The sequence below is a fragment of the Phyllobates terribilis genome, unplaced genomic scaffold (assembly GCF_046119375.1).
Source record: "Phyllobates terribilis strain yellow unplaced genomic scaffold, ASM4611937v1 Scaffold_8__6_contigs__length_399053987, whole genome shotgun sequence".
NCBI classification, from domain to species: Eukaryota; Metazoa; Chordata; class Amphibia; order Anura; family Dendrobatidae; genus Phyllobates; species Phyllobates terribilis.
The window spans coordinates 276,626,087-276,647,678 of NW_027362768.1; the positions used below are offsets into that span (position 1 = coordinate 276,626,087).

General features: G+C 50.4%; 1 protein-coding gene across 2 annotated transcripts in view; it reads left to right on the forward strand.

The window, feature by feature from the left end:
• The first annotated feature begins 3,764 nt into the window (after positions 1-3,764).
• TRIOBP (TRIO and F-actin binding protein) overlaps positions 3,765-21,592 on the forward strand; it is a 58,119-nt gene continuing 40,291 nt past the window's right edge. For both annotated transcript variants that reach the window (XM_073644270.1, XM_073644271.1), the window contains exon 1: positions 3,765-4,044. In XM_073644270.1, coding sequence (XP_073500371.1) covers positions 3,766-4,044 — 279 coding nt within the window. In that variant the 5' untranslated portion in view covers position 3,765. The remainder of the gene's footprint in view (positions 4,045-21,592) is intronic.

Consider the following 21,592-nt stretch of genomic DNA (forward strand, 5'->3'; position numbering starts at 1 on the left):
CCGCCCATCTGCTTATTATTCCACCAAATCCCTGCCTATGTGCTCGTTTACCATATTTCCCCCCCTCCACGCACGTCACAGGGCCCTGTGACGTGCGCTTTTTTCCCTCACCTCCCGACGCATGCGCAAAGCGTGGCTCACAGGGAGCTCGCTTTGTTTTTTCCTGGGCCCGTTTGGCTGAGCACAATGCAGCAGTGCTCTATTGCGCAGGCGCTGTGATGTTACAGTGACTCGCCGGCGCCTGCGCAATAGAGCACCGCTGCACTGTGCTCAGCCAAACGGGCCCGGGAAAAAACAAAGCGTGCTCCCTGTGAGCCGCGCTTTTCGAATGCGCCGAGAGGTGAGGGAAAAAACCGCACGTCACAGCGCCCTGTGACGTGCGTGGAAGGGGGGAAATATGGTAAAAGTGGACATAGGCGGGGAATTGGTGGGATAATAAGCAGATGGGCGGGGATAGCTTGTGAAAAACCAAGAAGATAAAACTACATTTCTCTGCATTCAGACCTCTACTATGGGCCATACAGGCATGCATAGATTTACTTTTCTATACCCTGTATGCCCATAATAGAGGTCTGATAACTCCAAAGTGGTGACAGATTCCCTTTAACTCTGGAGTCATTTTTTTTTCCTGAAATGCATTCAGTTTGCCTAAAACTCATTTTCTCAATTTGGTCAACTATTTGGCTTTTGGATTTTTTATGTTTCACAAGTCAAAGCAAGCTGCAGAATTCTGTACACTGGCAAATCAGATGTGCTCTGTTATGACCAGTCTCAATTGCCTGTCTCTTCTTCTGAACGATATACAGTCATGGCTGAAAGTGTTGGCACCCTTGAAATTGTACCAGAAAATTAAGTATTTCTCCCAGAAAATTATTGCAATTACACGTTTTGTTATACACGTTTATTTCCTTTATGTGTATTGGAGCAACAGAAAAACAGAGAAAAAAAGACAAATTGGACATAATTTCACACAAAACCCCAAAAATGCTCTGGACAAAATTGTTGACACCCTCAACTTAATATTTGGTTGCATACCCTTTGGAATAAATAACTGAAATCAATTGCTTCCTATAACCATCCACAAGCTTCTTACACCTCTCACCTGGAATTTTGGACCACTCTTCTTTTGTAAACTGCTCCGGGTCTCTCATATTTGAAGGCGCCTTCTCCCAACAGAAATTTTAAGATCTCTCCACAGATGTTCAATGGGATTTAGATCGGGACTCATTGCTGCCACTTCAGAACTCTCCAGCGCTTTGTTTCCATCCATTTCTGGGTGCTTCTTGAAGTATGTTTGGGGTCATTGTCCTGCTGGAAGACCCATGACCTAGGACGCAAACCCAGCTTTCTGACACAGGACACTACATTGCGACCCAAAATCTGTTGGTTATCTTCAGATTTAATGTTGCCTTGCACACAGTCAAGGCACCCAGTGCCAGAGGCAGCAAAACAACCCCAAAACATCTTCAAACCTCCAACATATTTGACTGTAGGTAATGTGTTCTTTTCTTTGTAGGCCTCATTCCGTTTTCAGTAAACAGTAGAATGATATGTTTTACCAAAAATTTCTATCCTGGTCTCATCTGTCCACAAACGCTTTCCCAGAAGGATTTTAGCTTAATCACGTACATTTTGGCAAACTGCAGTCTAGCTTTTTATAACTCTGTCAGCAGCGGGGTCCTCCTGGGTCTCCTGCCATAGCATTTAATTTCATTCAAATGTCGACGGATAGTTAGCGCTGACACTCATGCACCCTGAGCCTGCAGGAGAGCTTGAATTTCTTTGGAACTTCATTGGATATGCTTATCCACCATCAGGACTATCCTGCGTTGCAACCTTTCATCAATTTTTAACCACCGTCCAGGGAGATTAGCTACAATGCCATGGGTTGTAATCTTCTTGATTATGTTGCGCACCATAGACAAAGGAACATCAAGATCTTTGGATACGGACTTGTAACCTTGAGATTGTTGATATTTTTCAACAATTTTGGTTCAAGTCCTCAGACAGTTCTCTTCTCCTCTTTCTGTTCTCCATGCTTAGTGTGGCGCACAGACACAATGCAAAGATTCACTCAACTTCTCCCCATTTTATCTGGTTACAGGTGTGATTTTCATATTGCCTACACCTGTTACTTGCCACAGGTGAGTTTGAATGGGCATCACATGCTTGAAACAAAGTTGTTTACCCACAATTTTGGAAAGGTGCCAATTTTGTCCAGCCCATTTTTCAGGTTTTGTGTGAAATTATGTTTGGTCAGTGTTTGTTTTTACCATCACAGTTTCGTTAGAGTTTCAGAAGTATTTCTCAGATGAAAAAAAGATGATTCAGGTTTTTCAAGCTTCTCAAATAAAACAGTCCATGAAAACGGACAGTACATGGATGACAACAGAGTGCTAACTTTTTCCTGAACTCATAGACTTGCATTGGCGAGTTTGATCTGAGACTTGGATCAAAATCGGTCCTGTCTCAGTGATTTTATATTTCTCACCAAGTCCGGAAGACAACATGGACATGTGAACAGCCCCACAGACTAGAATAGATACGAGTTCTAGCCATGAAAACACTGAGATCTTCTGAGAAAAACTCACGTCTGAATGCCCCTTAGGATTCTAGAGGAACTTGTAAAGCTTAGGTCTCATTCAGACGTCAGAGATTTCCATCCACTTCTAGCCCATGTCTCCGTTATCACATCAGTGTGAAATCAGTTCTTCATGACTGCACAAAAACCAAGACATCCAGGATTCTTCTATCCATTAGGATATGTGCACACAACTTTTTTTTTCAGAAAAGCCCTAAAAAATTACAAAAAGATTCAACATAATCACTGTAAGGTCAAAAAGACATTGCTGTGCATGTTTCATCTTTTGTAACTTCTTGTAACCACTTTGGGCTTCGGAAGCTGTGCAAGACGTGACCGGTCCATTCTCCTGGCGGCTTCTGCTTGGAAGCTGATTGTTATGTTATATATGGTATGTTAGAAAACAACGACAGCGGCAAAGCTGCTGCAAAGGACGTCCAGAGACGTCAGAAAGGACACTTTAGGGAACACACCTGGTTTTCCTGAAGGGTCTCCTGCGTGGATGACACAGGGATGGCAGTGCGGGCTGTCAGAGATCTTCACCGACCTGTTGACTTGAATGGTCAAATTTGATCCATAACTTAGATAAAAAAAGGAGGTGTGAACAGCCTCATAGACTATAATGGGTACGGGTCCTATCGGTGAAAAAGATACATAGAACTTGTATGCGGAAAACGGACGTCTGACTGAGAGAGAAAATACCGTGTGCCGGTCCGCACAGCAGGCGGGCGTGGAGCAGCTTATTACACTATGCTGTCAGTAAAATAGTCTAGTGCGGTGGTGACTTTTTCGATCAACATATAAGGTACAGTTCATCTGATGCACACAGACCCTGACTGTCACTGACTGCCATGTCCTGGGGCAGCAGAGCTAAGCCCTATGATTGTACCCACAGCCAGTGGTTTCCAGGTGCGGCTCACAACGCCCTGCCCGGGTGTCTGTAATAGGGTCCTCTGTGCCGCCATACAGACGTCAGGTCACCTGCATGGTCGGACAATGAGCCACCAGCCCCATAAGGAATAGCATGAAAGCAATGCCATGACTGATAACACTACAAGTCCCAGCAGCTCCTCCAAACTTCTGGTTAACCACAAGGCCTTGTGACACTACTGCCCCCATTATGGCCAGTATGCTGGGAGTTGTCGTCTCACAGGCGCTGCAGACGGGCTCTCTTCCTGCCCGGTATGTGCACGGTGTGGCAGCAGCTCCGGCACAGTGTGCCAGTTCCTGCAGTCAGCGTGCACTTCCTCTGCGACCTCCCTCCTCCTCCCCGCCGGTTCCTCCTTCCTCGCTCGGGTACTTTTCCTGTCCCCTCCCAGGAAGTTTGTAAAGAAAAAAAAAAATTATTGGAAACCCAGAAGGGAAAAGTTCCTAAAAACGACGAAGTTGAGGAGTTTACCGTGAAGCCATTAGAAGAGGCGGGAGCCGCGTCCGGGCGTGCGAGAGCGGGAGGAGACATGACGGTGAGACCGCACGGGGTGCAGCACCTCACCTGACGGCACCGGCCAGTACCGGGGCAGGGGCCGCACTGTGCACACGGCCGGGCACTGCATGTGGGTGACCGGGGACGCCTGCTGCATCACCTCTGTGCCACCTCTGTGCCCCCCACCCACCATGTCACCTCTGTGCCCCCTACCCACCATATCACCTCAGCATCACCTCCGTATTACCTCTGTGCCCCTTATTACCTCGGTTTACATCTGTGCTCCGCACCTATACGACCTCTGCACTCCCCCACCCACCATATCACTTCTGTGCCCCTTGTTACCTCTGCACCCCCCTCATATCGCCTCCTCTGCCCACCATATCACCTTGTCACCGCCTCTGCGGCCGGCCCCCCCCCATGTCACCGCCTCTGCGGCCGGCCCCCCCATGTCACCGCCTCTGCGGCCGCCCCCCCCCATGTCACCACCTCTGCGGCCGGCCCCCCCATGTCACCACCTCTGCGGCCGGCCCCCCCCATGTCACCACCTCTGCGGCCGGCCCCCCCCATGTCACTGCCTCTGCGGCCTCCCCTCCCCCCCCATGTCACCGCCTCTGCGCCCCCCCCCATGTCACCGCCTCTGCGCCCCCCCCCATGTCACCGCCTCTGCGGCCGGCCCCCCCATGTCACCACCTCTGCGGCCGGCCCCCCCATGTCACCACCTCTGCGGCCGGCCCCCCCATGTCACCACCTCTGCGGCCGGCCCCCCCATGTCACCACCTCTGCGGCCGGCCCCCCCATGTCACCACCTCTGCGGCCGGCCCCCCCGTGTCACCACCTCTGCGGCCGGCCCCCCCATGTCACCACCTCTGCGGCCGGCCCCCCCATGTCACCACCTCTGCGGCCCCCCCCATGTCACCACCTCTGCGGCCGGCCCCCCCCATGTCACCACCTCTGCGGCCGGCCCCCCCCATGTCACCACCTCTGCGGCCAGCCCCCCCCATGTCACCACCTCTGCGGCCCCCCCCATGTCACCACCTCTGCGGCCCCCCCCATGTCACCACCTCTGCGGCCCCCCCCATGTCACCGCCTCTGCGGCCTCCCCTCCCCCCCTATGTCACCGCCTCTGCGCCCCCCCCTATGTCACCGCCTCTGCGGCCCCCCATGTCACCACCTCTGTGCCCCCTGCGCCCCCCCCCCCCATGTCACCACCTTTGCTACCACCATTGCTCCACTTCTGCGCCCCCCTCACCATCGCCCATGCCCCTGCACTTGTGTATCCTCAGGGTAGCAGTGCTTCCCCCTCTGTGTGACATGCCACCACTACAGGTGTGCCAGCAGTGCAGTTACAGTATGTGTGGTGGTCACTGTAGTGGTCACACCCGGTCCCAATAGAGAAGAGAAGCCGTAAAGACCGGTGATAACTGGGGGCCCTGTTGGAGATTTTGCATCAGGAGCTTCATATTAATTCTTAATGACAAACCCTGCAGCCGCTATAATGGCGCCATACTGCCATATAGTTATCCAAAAACACATGAATAAAGGGGGTTGTCCGCTTTCAGAAAACCTTTGTCTCTTGCTGCAGTTTGTTATAAAAAAATAAAACTAACAAAAACTGTGCTTTACTCGAGGAGTCTCCTCCGCTGCTCCCGATCTGTTATTGTCTGCAGCGCTGACTTTCTCTGTACGGCACGGCAGCAGTCAGTGAGTTCAGCGGGTCTGCCCGAGCTGATTGGCTGCTGCACTGTGAATGGGTTGGCAGCGCCGCAGCCGATACTGGACAGCGGGAGCAGAGCTGGACCCGGGGAGGGTGAGTAATGAAGTTTTTTGGTTTATTTTTTACATTCACTTACATTATATACTCCTATGTAAATGAGACATAAATAAGTGTATATAGATTCAAACAAAGTTTATTATAGAATTATACAAATATAAAATGAACATTTAAAAGGGGTACACCTACAAAAATAAAAAGGTGAAGGGATATGTGGAGTAGCTATAGCTGCATATAGTTGCTGTGTATCAGTGCACATATGGTTGTGGCTGGATGAATCAAGGTATAATGGATACAACTGGAGGAACATCTGGCTGTATATGAATAAAGAGTATTTGCGCATTAGGCCACGGCCCCACTATCAGTATTCGGTCAGTATTTTTCTCAGGAGTGGGAGCCAAAACCATCTGAGGAACAATCAGAGAAAAGGTATAATAGAAACAAGTCACCAATTCTGCATTTATCACCCACTCCTGGTTTTGGCTTCCACTCATGAGAAAAAATACTGACCGAATACTGGTAGTGGGGCAGTGGCCTTACATGCAGAGAAATAAATGTATAGAGCTGAGTGGAAAAACAGCAAGTATACAGTGTGATCACATAAAAGTATTGAGAAACGATCGTCAAAGCCATCAGTGAAACGCGCGTTGGGCCCCTTCTCTGGGTGCTGGATGTTAATATATGTCTAACCTATGATATGCTGCATATTTATATATTTATGAGTGAAATTGCTGCTGGTGACTATACTGCACCATTTAAACAATTTTCCAAAACCTCATCTTTGCATCTTGTGACTATACCAGATATTTACATATCGGCACATGTCACTTTCTGTACTACTCCACATGGCTGTTACTCTGACCAATACTTCACACTTATATTTAATGTTTATTATATTTTAATATTGGTTTCACAATACTTTTATGTGATCACACCGTATACTTGCTGTTTTACACTCCGCTCTATGCATGTAATGCTTATACGCATGAATGTGAATACTATTTATTCATATGCAGCTAGATGTTCCTCCAGTTGTATCCATTATACCTTGATTCATCTGGCCACAACCATATGTGCACTGATACTCAGACAGCAACTGTATGTGCATTTACTTACCACTATGCAGCCATAGATACTCCACCTATCTCTTCACCTTCAGCTTTTCATTTCTATTTTTGTAGGTGTTCCCCCTTTAATGTTCATTTTATGTTTGTATAATTCTATAATAAACCTTGGTTGAATCTATATACACTTAGTTATGTCTCATTTGCATAGGAGTATATGTTTTTTCTGGACACATAACTATATTATTATTTTTTCTTATTGATTCACTTCCATTATGGTGCAATGTTATCGGCGGCGGAGTTCCGTCACTGGCGGCGGAGTTCCGTCACTGGCGGCGGAGTTCCGTCACTGGCGGCGGAGTTCCGTCACTGGCGGCGGAGTTCCTTTCCTGACAGACATCCTTGGGTCATGTGCTGTCACACTATACTAATGTTCGGCTGTTGTGCTAGTGCACACGGGAGATTTTTGATCCGTATGCAAAAAATGTCAGCGCTCAGTATTCTGGTCCGATTTACAGAACAGACTGGTGCATGTAAATAATAGGCAGCACCTGCAACCGTCCGCTATCTGGGCGAGCACACTGAGGCAGACATGTCCGCTGTTTATGAATGTGACTGGTCAGCAAAATTCAGTGCTTGTCTGAACTTAGCCGTAGGCTTTGTGCACTGACTGCATCCAAGAACGGGAAGAATTGTTGTTTTTCCCATCAAAATTAATGACTTCATTATTAATTACTGGGGTCTGTTGGGGGCTGCTGGTATTCATGGTATGACTGGCTGTGCTGTCTGTAAACTAACATCAGCCGTACATTTTATTTATTTTTTTGGGGGTGGGGTTGGGGGGGGCGAGGCGCTTTAGGAGGAAATGCTGCAACATTTCAGTGATATGACACTTCCTAGAAGTCAATAAACTTTCACATTGTCTGGCATTAGAGCATTTTCTATTTGTTACTACTACAATGACATGTAAAATTTGGGCACCCCTGCTCAAAACTACAGTCATTGTGAATAGTTAAGTAAGTTGAAGATTAAAGAAGTTGTCCACAAGTTGGACAACTCCTTCTCATACCCCACGTTTGGCCCCGATGAAACAAGAAAACCTATACTCACCTCCCGCGCTGGCATCGTTCCCGCTGTGTCGTCACTCGCTTTCCCGGGGGCTGCTGTGATGTTGTGACACGTGACCCCAGCGCCCAATCAGCGCTGGCCTCACTGTCCCCGCCTACATACAAATTGAACATGAAGAGGAAGTCAGAGATCAGCTGCAGCCCGGACTTTCTCTTTGTGTTCTGTTCGTACAAAGGCGGGGACAGTGATGCTAGCGCTGATTGGGCGCCGGGGTCACATGACACTGGAGCCCCGGGAAGAGCAATGGCGCCAGCACAGGAGGTGAGTATAGGTTTTAATATTTTATTTAGGTGAACATTTATTTCAAGAAGGGGTTGCCCAAGTAGTGGACAACCCCTTTAAATGATCTCTAAAAGGCCTAAAGTTAAAGATGACACATTTCCTTTTGTATTTTAGGCAAAAAAATATATATACCGTATTTTTCGGACTATAAGGCGCACCGGACCATAAGACGCACCTAGGTTTTAAAGGAGGAAATTAGGAAAAAAATATTTAAGCAAAAAATGTGGTCATGATGCCCTGTTATGGGAGAGGGGGGTCTGCTGCTGACACTGGTATTGGGGTAATGTCCCCCAGTTCTGTTAATATCCTCCATCCTGGTATATATGGTCCCTCCTTCCTGGTATAAGTGGCCCCCATCCCATCCTGGTATGCATGGCACCCCTTGATTCCCCCCCCCCCCCGTCCCGGTGTGCATGGCACCCCTTGAGCCCCCATCCTGGTATGTATAACACCTTCTGAGCCCCATCCTGGTATGTATGGCATCCTCTGAGCCCCCATCACGCTGCCTACAAAAAAAAAAAGAAACACTCATGCTCACCTCCTCTCTCCTCCAGCGCTGTCCCTCTCTGCTGCCGACACTCTCACTGTGTGAGCAGCGCATGGCGTCCCTGACATGCGCCCTCACACAGTATGAGACGCTGTGCTGGAATAGTCACTGCTTCCCACGCCGGCACTCTGTGCGTGGGGAGCAGTGACCATTCAGTCTCTTCATTAGCCGGCACACTGTACCGCAGCGCGGCTCCTGCTGCCGCTCTGTGGTCAGTGTGCCCGCTATTAAAGACCATGGATATTCACTACAACCCATGGGAGTGGGTTGTAGGGAATATTCATGAGCTTTAATAGCGGGAACACAGACCGCAGAGCGGCAGCAGGAGCCATGCTGCGGCTCCAGTGTGCCGGCCATTAAGAAAAATGAATATTCATTGCTCTCCACGCCCATGGGCTTGGGGAGCAGGGAATATTCATTTTCTTTAGTAGCGGGCACAGCGTAGGCTGCAGCAAGTGGCTGCTGCCTCCTGTGCCCCGCTGATCCACCGCTGCTGCTCCCCCACACCCACCACCATGCGGCCATACTTATAGTATTATATATAGTATTCGGGACTGTGATGAAAGCCGGCCGGTGGGTGCAGCTCTCTGGCGCCCCCTTACCTCTCAGGTCAGTCAAGGTACTGCACCTAGAGAAAGTAGTGCCAGGAAGCTGCAACCAGCGCAGGGAACACGGTAGTGTGTTATCCCTTCAACGTCACTAAACCGTAACGTCACTACACAGCACAACTCGCTAGCGCCCTCTTAGCCTCAGGTCAGTCAAGGAACTGCACCTAGGATAAGCGGTCGCCAGGGAGACTGTCCTGTAACCTACTGGGTATCGGGGCCCTCTGTAGTGAGGGCGGTATATATATCTTCCTTGGCCGCGCCAGGAATATATATATCTGAACCTCCGACCGTCACTACCAGCCTTCCCCAATCCCCAGTTGGTATGCTGCCACCAGTCCCTATTTTAGATATACGCCCAGTCCGTGAATGGGCCTATATCGGGTCAGGAACCAACCCTGGGTAGCGTTTTGGCTTGAGCCGAGCTCACACGGACGTGCGTTCGTTATGCAGAATAAAAGGCAGGCCCACAATTACTTGAGGTAATTGATTATAATAATACACTAGATACACGATATACAACTAAATATACACAGGTATAAGGTCAGGCTAAACTATACAACAATGGAATACAACACACAGAATCACCACAGCATATCAGTTACCGGTTTCTTGATTTTCTTGTGACGCAGGGAGAGGATTCTGCGGTCGCAGGCACGGTTCTTTGTTACAGGCTGAGGCCTACCACCGCATGGTCAAACTGCTCCTCCCCTTGGTGGCCTCAGCTGGTGCTCAGATGTTCAGCACACCACTCTTGGGTCAAGACTGACTTGTCTCTTGTCTGTCCTGCTATCTTACCTGCCCTGTCCCGCCCACTGCTGGTGAGGTCAGCTGACTCAGTCTCCACCCTCAGGTCTAACTTCGATCAGAAGCCCAAATTCTATGGAACCCAATAACTTCTTCTGGGATGGTCTCATGATACCCCCAGGGGTTCCCATGGATTCGGGCCGCCGTAACCGACCTTTTGATATCAATTATGATACCATACGGTCCTCAGGAATGGCTCCGCGCTATATCTTGGCTTCCAGAGCACGTACAAACGTCTACCGCGGAGGCTTGTGTGCGCAATGGCTCCGGGACGCCGTGATATTTTTTTATTGGCCCATCCCACGCAACATGCGTGTACTATTCATGTTTCTATATCTTATGCCTCCATGCTTGTGACAGACAAAGAAACTAGTCCTATGGGACAAATGGTCAGGTACAGATAGACGAAGCACCCCCCCCTGCTGGCTGTGTTTCCTCTCGAAGTCTTTGAAGCTCCTAGCATTCAAGTGTTAAGTAGGCTTCTTATCTTACAGGAGCCTGGATGGGGGGAAACTATCTAGTTGACGTTTTAACAGAAGGTCCCAAGGGTGGGGGCTGCTGAAGTGTGGCCATCCCTGGATATGATTTATCATTACCAAGATGGCGGCTACAGGTTCATCACACCTCCCCCTATACGAGGGCGCGAGGGGGTAGCACATTCCTGTGTTCCCCCGTGCGTCCTTCTGCACCCTCCCCTTGCCGGGATAACCCGTCAGCGTTACCGTGGTCACGGCCTCTTCTGTGGCGAATGGAGAAGTGGTACTGCTGGAGAGCGAGGCTCCAGCGTAGCAACCTGCCATTCGACCCAGAGACCGTGTGTAACCAGCTGAGGGGGTTGTGGTCCGTCTCCACGGTGAAATGGCTCCCGTACAAGTAGGGCTGCAGACGCTGCAGGGCCCATACAATTGCCAGGCATTCTTTTTCCACCGTGGAGTAAGCCACCTCCCGGGGCAGTAGCTTCCTGCTCAGGTACAAGACAGGATGTTCCTGGCCTGTCGTGTTGACCTGACTTAGCACAGCACCGAGGCCAAAGTCACTGGCGTCGGTCTGTACCACAAACGGCCGGTCGAAGTCGGCAGCTTGCAGTACAGGGGAGCTACTTAGGGCGGCCTTGAGTGCCCCGAAAGCTGTCTCGCAGGCGACTGTCCAGTCGACTGCGACGGGCAGCTTCTTCTTGGTGAGGTCCGTCAGGGGCTTGGCCAGGATGCTATAGTGTGGGACGAACCTCCTATAGTACCCGGCGGTCCCCAAGAAGGACATCACCTGCTTTTTGGTCCTAGGAGTGGGCCAGGATGCGATGGCATCCACTTTCCCCGGTTCTGGCTTCAGAACCCCCCCGCCTACCCGGTGACCCAGGTAGAGGACCTCACTCATGCCCAGCTGGCACTTTTCCGGCTTGATGGTCAAGCCTGCCCGGTGGATCCGACCGAGCACCTGCCGCAGGTGCTCTAGGTGATCCTCCCAAGTGGGACTGAAGACTGCAATATCGTCCAAGTACGCAGCCGCGTACCCTTCAAGTACCTCAAGCAGCGTATTGACCATCCGCTGAAAAGTGGCAGGGGCATTCTTCATGCCGAATGGCATCACTGTGGACTCGTACAGTCCAAAAGGGGTGATAAAGGCAGAGCGTTCCCTTGCCGCGGGGGTCAGAGGAATCTGCCAGTACCCCCGGCTCAGATCCATGATGGTCAGGTACTTAGCCCCGGCCATCCGATCGAGCAGGTCATCGATGCGTGGTATGGGGAACGCATCGGTGGCCGTTACAGCGTTGAGCCCCCGGTAGTCCACGCAGAACCGTGTAGTTCGGTCCTTCTTTGGTACGAGGACTACAGGCGAGGCCCACGCGCTGCTGGATGCCTGGATCACCCCCAGCTTCAGCATCTCGTCTATCTCTTGGCGCATGTTTCCCTGCACCTCGAAAGAGACCCGATATGCTGAACGCCGGATCGGCGGGTGATCGCCAGTGTCCACGTCGTGGACAGCCATCTCAGTCCTTCCGGGCAGGCTGCTGAACAGCCCCCGGAAGGGGTGCAGGGTGGTCCCCAGCTGGGACCGTTGGTCCTCCGTGAGCTGGTGGCCAACCCCCACATCCTCGATGGACCCACCCGCCTTGGCTTGGGTGAGCAGATCCAGGAGGGTTTCTACCTCTCCTTCCTCGGGAAGGTTGCACACTGGGTGGGCAGTCGCTTCCCGCTCATGATGAGCCTTCATCATGTTCACGTGGAAGGCCTTCCTCCTTCCACGGGCGTGATCCAGGGTGACCAGATAGGTGACGGCATTGAGTTTCTGGTGCACGAAGTAGGGACCTTCCCAGGCTGCCTGAAGCTTGTTCTGTGGTACGGGGACCAGTACCCACACCTTTTGACCCACCTGGTAGGTCCTCTCACAAGCATTCTGGTCGTACCACCGCTTCTGGTCGGCCTGGGCCTGGGCCATATTGTCCTGCACCAGCTTTGCCAAGGCCATCATCCTGTCCCGGTGGCGCACGACATACTCGATGACCGACACCTCGGGGGTGGCCAAATCCCCTTCCCATGCTTCCTTCACCAGAGCCAGGGGGCCCCGTACCCGTCGCCCGTACAGGAGCTCAAAGGGGGAGAACCCCGTTGAGGCCTGCGGAACCTCCCGGTAAGCAAATAGGAGGTGTGGGAGGTAACGCTCCCAGTCTCTCCCGTGGGAGTCGACCAACATCTTAAGCATCTGCTTTAAGGTGCCATTGAACCGCTCACACAGGCCATTAGTCTGTGGGTGATACGGGCTGGCCACCAGATGTTGCACCTGCATTTGCTTACAGAGGGACTCCACCAGCCGCGACATGAACTGGGTCCCTCGGTCGGTGAGCATTTCTTGGGGGAAACCCACTCTGGAGAAGATCTCCAGTAAGGCGGTAGCCACCTTGTCGGCCCGAATGGACGACAAAGCTACCGCTTCCGGGTACCGGGTGGCATAGTCCACTACCGTGAGTATGAAGCATTTCCCGGAGTGGCTGGGAGTGGACAGAGGTCCAATAAGATCCACAGCGACCCTCGAGAAAGGCTCTTCGATGATTGGCAGAGTTACCAGTGGGGCTTTGGGGCGCGGCCCCGCCTTCCCCACCCTCTGACAGGTGTCACACGAACGGCAGTAGGCACCCACCGCGGCTCCCATCCCAGGCCAGTAGAAATGCTGAGCTATCCTGGCCTTGGTTTTAGTGATCCCTAGGTGTCTGGCCATCGGAATCTCGTGTGCGATCCGCAACAATTCCGCCCTGAACGGATAGGGTACCACTAACTGTCGGTCCCTGGGCCACGCCTCCGGTGAACCCTGCTGGACCGTTACCCGGTACAGCCGTCCCTGGTCCCAGACCACCCGCTCGCAGTCTGACTCCATGGGAGGCTGTGCCGCCTGTTCCTTGAGAGCTTTCAGGCTGTCGTCTGCTTCCAACGCAGCCTGAAATTCCTGACTTGATGTGGCCAGAATCGACGAAACTGCCACATCCTCTGTCAGCCCCTCCGGGCATGTCACCTGGCCGCTGTCTGACCCGGCAGACACTTGGTCAGAAGTGGGGAAGCCGTCGGACCTCTGCAAGGCTCCTTGGGCTCCGGCGCTCCCACTCCTGGTGACAGCGGCTATGACCGTTGTGACCGTGGGTAGTGCCTGCTTCCCCTCTGTTTCTGACCAAGCCGCCCGATCAGGCAGGCTTCCTAGGCCTTTGGACATCTCGGATGTGGGGAACTCCTGCCCTGGGGTCTTACCTGGCGGCTCCTCTCTTGGGACACCCCCACCTCCCATGGCCTGTTCCTCCCCCTGCAGTGGGCCTATACTCAGCAGCCTGGATACCCCTGGGAGCCCTACACTGCCGGTAGCTGCCCCCCTCTCCATCCCTGAGCTTCCCTCTACAGAATCCTGCCCGCCCCCTCCCTCACCGGAGGACAAGAGGTCACGGCACGCCGGCTGAGCACCTCTGCGGGCATCCCCACACTCCCCACCTGCTTTCACTAACCCTGTTTGTGTTGTGTCTGTGCAGGTGTTACCCTCAGGTTTCACTCCCTCCTCCTCAGCAGGACACACACTACATACAACATGGTTGGCATTAGCAGCAGACAAATCAATACACTCTTGGGGGGCCGAACTTGGGGGTTCAGAGGGTACATACTGCGATACTAGACGCCCCAAGTCGGTCCCTAATAAAACATTTGCGGGAATATTTGGCGTTACTCCCACCTCCCGCATCCCCCTTCCAGCACCCCAGTCCAAATACACCATGGCAACGGGAAGTGCCGGCTCCACGCCTCCAACCCCGGAGACGGAAAGAGTCTTTCCTGGTACCAAGTCCTGGGGGGACACCACCTCAGGCCGTACCAGTGTTCGTTCAGCGCCCGTGTCCCGCAGTCCCATGACCGCAGAACGGCCTATGGTGACGGGTTGGATGTTGTCCAGGGACCTACCACCACCCCCTCCCACACACAAAACATTGGGCGCTCTCTGGGACTGGGATGGGGTCTTTTGGCGCTGGGGACACTCAGCCCTAAAGTGTCCTGGTTTGTTGCATAGATGACAACGTCTTACGTCTGGTCCTTGCCTGGAGAGGGCAACAGGGGGATACACCCCTTGTGTTCTAGGGGCCGGGGAAACAGGGGCATGACTGGGCTTACCCCCTCTCCAGGTGCTGCTGGCAGACTTCTTCAGCTCAGGCGCCCTGTTATTGGCATACTCGTCTGCCAGGGCGGCTGTAGCAGAAGCCCCTGTTGGTTTTCGGTCACGGAGGAACTGTCGGAGGTCCTCTGGGCAGTTCCACAAGAACTGCTCCGTGACGAACAGTTCCTGGACCTCCTGGCGGGTAGTAAGCGCTAGACCCGAGGTCCAGTGCTCTGCGGCTCTCAACAGCGCCCGCATATGATCGGTCCAGGTGTCCTTGGGGCCACGCAGCAGGCTCCGGAACTTCTGGCGGTACGACTCGGGAGTGAGGTTGTACTGCCGGATCAGGGCCCGCTTGATGCAGTCGTAGTTCTGTACCTCCCCGGCAGGTAAGTCCCCCAAGGCATCCAGGGACTTACCCCTCAAACGGGGGGTCAGGTATCTGGCCCACTGATCCCGGGCCAGATGGTGCTGAAGACAGGTCCGTTCAAATGCCACCAGAAAGGAGTCCAGGTCCCCATCCTTCTCCAGTAGAGGGAAGTCCTCAGCTCGGACTTTGGACGACTTGGTCTCCTGATGGGTTGGTTGCTCTAGCGGAAGCCCCCGCTGGGCCAGGTCCAGTTGGTGCTGGCGCTCCGCAGCTCGCTCTGCACGCTCCGCAACCTCCCGGCGCTCTGCAGCTTCACGCTCCGCAGCCTCCCGGCGCTCTGCAGCTTCACGCTCCGCAGCCTCCCGGCGCTCTGCAGCTTCACGCTCCGCAGCCCGCTCCGCAGCCCGCTCCGCAGCCCGCTCCGCACGCTCCTCCTCCGCTGCCTTCTCTGATGCTGCCAGGAGGGTTTTGTAGACGGCATCGCCATGAGACTGGAGACTTGCCATAGCCGCTTGTAAAAGGGCTTGTGATCTGGACAGGCTGGGCTGGGTAGGTGGTGGGCAGCCCACTGCGGGACCGTATACTGGGGACTGGCTCCCTGAGGTGCCCGGGCTGGACTCCTCCTCGCCATGAGTAACAATGTCCTCCCCTCCTGCCACACGGACCGTAGCATTAGCCTCTTGCAGGGTCTTGCTCCTGGTGCCGTCTGCCATCTTGGTAACCGACACCGCTGCAACCCTGAGTTTGCACACACCTTGTTATACTTTTAGCCTGACCGTCTAACGTTGGGCTGACCTTAAGACTCCAGCAGTGGAAGTTACCACTGGCAGTCTTTAGTGCCTGGGAGTAGGGGTCCCACAACACTATTATTCTGCAATCCCACCGCTCTGCCACCAATGTTATGAAAGCCGGCCGGTGGGTGCAGCTCTCTGGCGCCCCCTTACCTCTCAGGTCAGTCAAGGTACTGCACCTAGAGAAAGTAGTGCCAGGAAGCTGCAACCAGCGCAGGGAACACGGTAGTGTGTTATCCCTTCAACGTCACTAAACCGTAACGTCACTACACAGCACAACTCGCTAGCGCCCTCTTAGCCTCAGGTCAGTCAAGGAACTGCACCTAGGATAAGCGGTCGCCAGGGAGACTGTCCTGTAACCTACTGGGTATCGGGGCCCTCTGTAGTGAGGGCGGTATATATATCTTCCTTGGCCGCGCCAGGAATATATATATCTGAACCTCCGACCGTCACTACCAGCCTTCCCCAATCCCCAGTTGGTATGCTGCCACCAGTCCCTATTTTAGATATACGCCCAGTCCGTGAATGGGCCTATATCGGGTCAGGAACCAACCCTGGGTAGCGTTTTGGCTTGAGCCGAGCTCACACGGACGTGCGTTCGTTATGCAGAATAAAAGGCAGGCCCACAATTACTTGAGGTAATTGATTATAATAATACACTAGATACACGATATACAACTAAATATACACAGGTATAAGGTCAGGCTAAACTATACAACAATGGAATACAACACACAGAATCACCACAGCATATCAGTTACCGGTTTCTTGATTTTCTTGTGACGCAGGGAGAGGATTCTGCGGTCGCAGGCACGGTTCTTTGTTACAGGCTGAGGCCTACCACCGCATGGTCAAACTGCTCCTCCCCTTGGTGGCCTCAGCTGGTGCTCAGATGTTCAGCACACCACTCTTGGGTCAAGACTGACTTGTCTCTTGTCTGTCCTGCTATCTTACCTGCCCTGTCCCGCCCACTGCTGGTGAGGTCAGCTGACTCAGTCTCCACCCTCAGGTCTAACTTCGATCAGAAGCCCAAATTCTATGGAACCCAATAACTTCTTCTGGGATGGTCTCATGATACCCCCAGGGGTTCCCATGGATTCGGGCCGCCGTAACCGACCTTTTGATATCAATTATGATACCATACGGTCCTCAGGAATGGCTCCGCGCTATATCTTGGCTTCCAGAGCACGTACAAACGTCTACTGCGGAGGCTTGTGTGCGCAATGGCTCCGGGACGCCGTGATATTTTTTTATTGGCCCATCCCACGCAACATGCGTGTACTATTCATGTTTCTATATCTTATGCCTCCATGCTTGTGACAGACAAAGAAACTAGTCCTATGGGACAAATGGTCAGGTACAGATAGACGAAGCACCCCCCCCTGCTGGCTGTGTTTCCTCTCGAAGTCTTTGAAGCTCCTAGCATTCAAGTGTTAAGTAGGCTTCTTATCTTACAGGAGCCTGGATGGGGGGAAACTATCTAGTTGACGTTTTAACAGAAGGTCCCAAGGGTGGGGGCTGCTGAAGTGTGGCCATCCCTGGATATGATTTATCATTACCAAGATGGCGGCTACAGGTTCATCACAGGGACTATAAGACGCACCCCCCACTTTCCTCCTAAATTTTGGAGGAAAAAAAGTCAGTCTTATAGTCCAAAAAATACGGTATTTTCATCTGTTACTTTTTAAAAATGGAAAATGGGCTGATTCAAAAGTTTGGGCACCCTGCATGGTTAGTACCTAGCAGCACCCCCTTTTGAAATTATAACAGCTTGTAAACGCTTTTTGTAGCCAGACAAGAGTCTTTCAAATCTTGTTTGAGGGATTTTCATCCATTCTTCCTTGGAAAATTCTTCCAGTTCTGTGAGATTCCTGAGTCGTCTTGCATGCACTGATATTTTGAGGTCTAGCCACAGATTTTCAATTATGTTCAGATCAGGGGACTGTGAGGGCCATTGTAAAACCTTCAGCTTGCGCCTTTTGAGGTAGTCTATTGTGGATTTTGACGTGTGTTTAGGATCATTATCCATTTGTAGAAGCCATCCTCTTTTCAACTTCAGTATTTTACAGTTGGTGTTATGTTTGCACCAACAATTTGTTGAAACTTCATTGAATCCATTCTTCCCTCTACCCGTGAAATGTTCCCAGTGCCATTGGCTGCAACACAACCCCAAAGTATGATTGATCCACCCCCATGCTTAATGGTTGGCGAGATGTTCTTTTCCTGAAATTCTGTGCCCTTTTTTCTCCACACATACCTTTGATCATTGTGGCCAAAGAGTTCTATTTTAACCTCATCGGTCCACAGGTCTTGTTTCTCAAATGCATCAGTCTTATTTATATGTTCCTTTGCATACTTCAGACGCTGAATTTTATGGTGAGGACGCAGGAGAGGTTTTCTTCTGATGACACTTCCATGAAGGCCATATTTGTGCAGGTGTCTCTGAATAGTAGAACAATGTACCACAACTCCAGAGTCTGCTAAATCTTTCTGAAGGTCTTTTGCAGTCAAGCGAGGGTTCTGATTTGCCTCTCTAGCAATCCTACAAGCAGCTCTCACTGAAATTTTGCTTGGTCTTCCAGACCTTATCTTGACCTCCATTGTTCCTGTTAACTGCCATTTTGAACTGAGGAAAAGGCAACTTGAAAAGTCTTTTTATAGCCTTCTCCTGCTTTGTGGGCCTCCACCATTTTCATTTTTAGAGTGCTAGGCAGCTGCTTAGAAGAGCCCATGTCTGCTGTTTTTTTGGCACAGGATTAGAGGAGGCTGAGTTTTTATAAAGCCGGGAAATTTGCATCAGCAGGCTTTTCCTAATAATGATGGTGAACAAGACATAACTCTAACAGGCTAATTAAGGTCTGAAACCTTTATCTGAGCACACAAATCTCTAAGGGTGCCCAAATTTTTTCATCAGCCCATTTTCCTTTTTGTCATTTTTAAAATGTAAAAAATGACAATATATAATTGTTTTGCCTAAAATACAAAAGAAATGTCATCTTTAACTTTAGGCCTTTTAGAGGTCATTTCATCTTCAGCTTGCTTAACTGTTCACAATAATAGTAATTTTGACCAGGGGTGCATAAACTTTTACATGCCACAGTATACTATAATGGTCTTCAACCTGTTGCTTATCAGAAGGTACAAAACTACAACTCCGCATCTGGGGAATTGATAACGACTGGGGAGCCATAGGCTGCGGACAATCATTGTAACTGGAGATGGGTCACAGTGCTCTGCTCCGCTTGCTCCCAGCGTCCGCCCTGTGGGGCTCCATGGACATCAGTGACTGGGTCCTGAGCAAGAAATCATAAGGTGCTGGCTGTTTTTCCAGCAAAATCAGCTGTTTGTCCAGAGTCTCAGCAGCCCCCCTGTTAAAAGCATTGTCTGTGATGAAACAACCCCTTTATATAATTTGAGGAAGAGCTTGTTACAAATAGTAACAGACCGTCATCTAACTGGGGCAGTTTAATAGGAGTTCCTCCCTCATTCTGCCTGTCAATCTGTGCTGTCTGTATACTCTCCGCTGCTGTTCGCGGTCTTTGTTGTCGTCTGCAGCTCTGACGTCAGATCAACAGCACTGCAGCCAATCAGTGAAATGATGGCACGAGCCGCTTAACTGGCTGATTGCCTGCAGCGCTCAGCAATGCAGACAACAACAGACACTGGGCACAGTGGAGGGGACCCAGCGCTTGACATGGGTGGGTGAGTAAAGCACAGGGTTTTTTTGTTTTGTTTTTTTCAAACTGGAAATCCCCTTTTAGTTGACCTAAATGTAGCATTGTTTAGTAAAAAGATTTGGCCCAACCGGAGACAACAACAGATCCCGGTGCTGGTGTGTGCACCTACATGTCCTTTACCAGGCAGAGGAAGGGGGGACCCAGTGCCGGACCATTCACTGTAGTGTTAGAGGAGAGGACACCGTCTATGCATCTAAAGAGAGAAGTCATGGAGACTGACATCCAGCTGTAGGTTGTACGCTGCTTGTCATCCCCTTATTAATTGCCCCAAGGTGCTGCATAGAGTGAATAAAAAATATATCCACTTTCCTCCAGGACCGGTACTGACCCTCCGATCTCAGCACTGAGCCCCCTGCCACCACTGATCGGCTGCAGCCTTTACCTCTCCGTCCAAGTGGAAGAAACTGTTTTTTGTCAGGAGATCAGCAGAGACACAGGGCTGACAGCGGAGGAGCGGTGCTGGTCCAGGAAGTAAGGCTATGTTCACACATCATGTTTTTTTTTTTGCGTCAATTTTCTGCAGCAAAACCTGATCTCCCAAGGGGGGTTTGTTCAGGATTTTTCTTGGTGCGTTTTTTTTTTTGTATTTTTTTCAGCTTTTTTTTTCACTGTCCTTCTGTTTCTTTTTATGCATGTACATAAAGTTCAGTGAAAAAAAAACATTCTATTTTGGCATCAAAAATGCTGAAAAAAATTTATCTGCGTTTTTTTCACCACCCATTACTTCCTATGGATGAAAAAACGTTGAAAGTAGTGACATGCTCTATTTTCCAAAAAACCGTGCAAGGCACAAAATACGCAACAACAAAAAAAAAAAACCATGATGTGTGAACAGAGAATTCTGGTTTCCTATAGACTTTGCTGGTACTGCAAAAGGCAGCTGAAAATGCGCATAAAAAACTGCATGAAAAAAACAGTGAAAAAAACATGATGTATAAACATAGCCTATAGTTTATTTCTTAAATGCTTTATGCAGTTTTTTGTGTTTTTTTTCGGAGGAGTTGAGTGGGGGGAGGGGTCACTTCCTTTTTTTTTTTTTTTAATATATTCGCAGTCATTTGTTACACCACATCTTTAAAAATGTCACAAGCAGTTCATTAATTTTGCGGAAAGTAAAAAAAATCTTTTTAAATTAAAAAAAAAAAAAAAGTCAGTTTGCAAAAAGTTTCCAAAGTTGTGCAAAAAAATTTGTGGCGTACATAAAATTACTCCAGAGGAAAGACTGGAGTACATTTTCAGACTTTTCAAAAAGTTGCAAATGATGAATGAGGCTAATCCACCTAGTAAGCCCACAGCGGTGACCTAACCCCCCCCCCCCCAGAATAATACATGAAAAAGTGACTTTAAAAAAGACACATATGAAAAGATGAATTTGGCGCAAAAGTAATAAGGAATCAGTCCCACTGACTTAGAGGTTCCTTTATCAGACAATGGACACCGGACCAGTGCACAGAAGACAACTTTTTATCTTTTATGTCCATCACAGGCATAAAACTGATATTTGGGAGTGAACTCTAAAGACAACGTTCATAGACCATATAAATCAGTCCAGAAAGTAGTAATAGATATGTGACGTTTACCCCAGGGCTATGGACATCTGTGATGCTGGAATTATTTATGGCCTGACAGGTGTAGGATGCCATTATCAATTAATTACATTAATTAGCATTAATTATTGCCTCATCAGAATGCCATTAATAGTAAGGTGAGGTGTAATATGCACATTATTGCCCTTTTTATGATTAGTTATTTTCCTCCCCCTCTGTCCATGACTCAATGCTCTGCATGTTACTACTGGTATTATGTAATACTAGTATTTCCAGGCTCAGTAATACACGGTACAGCTGCCATTCATGGTTTTCGGCT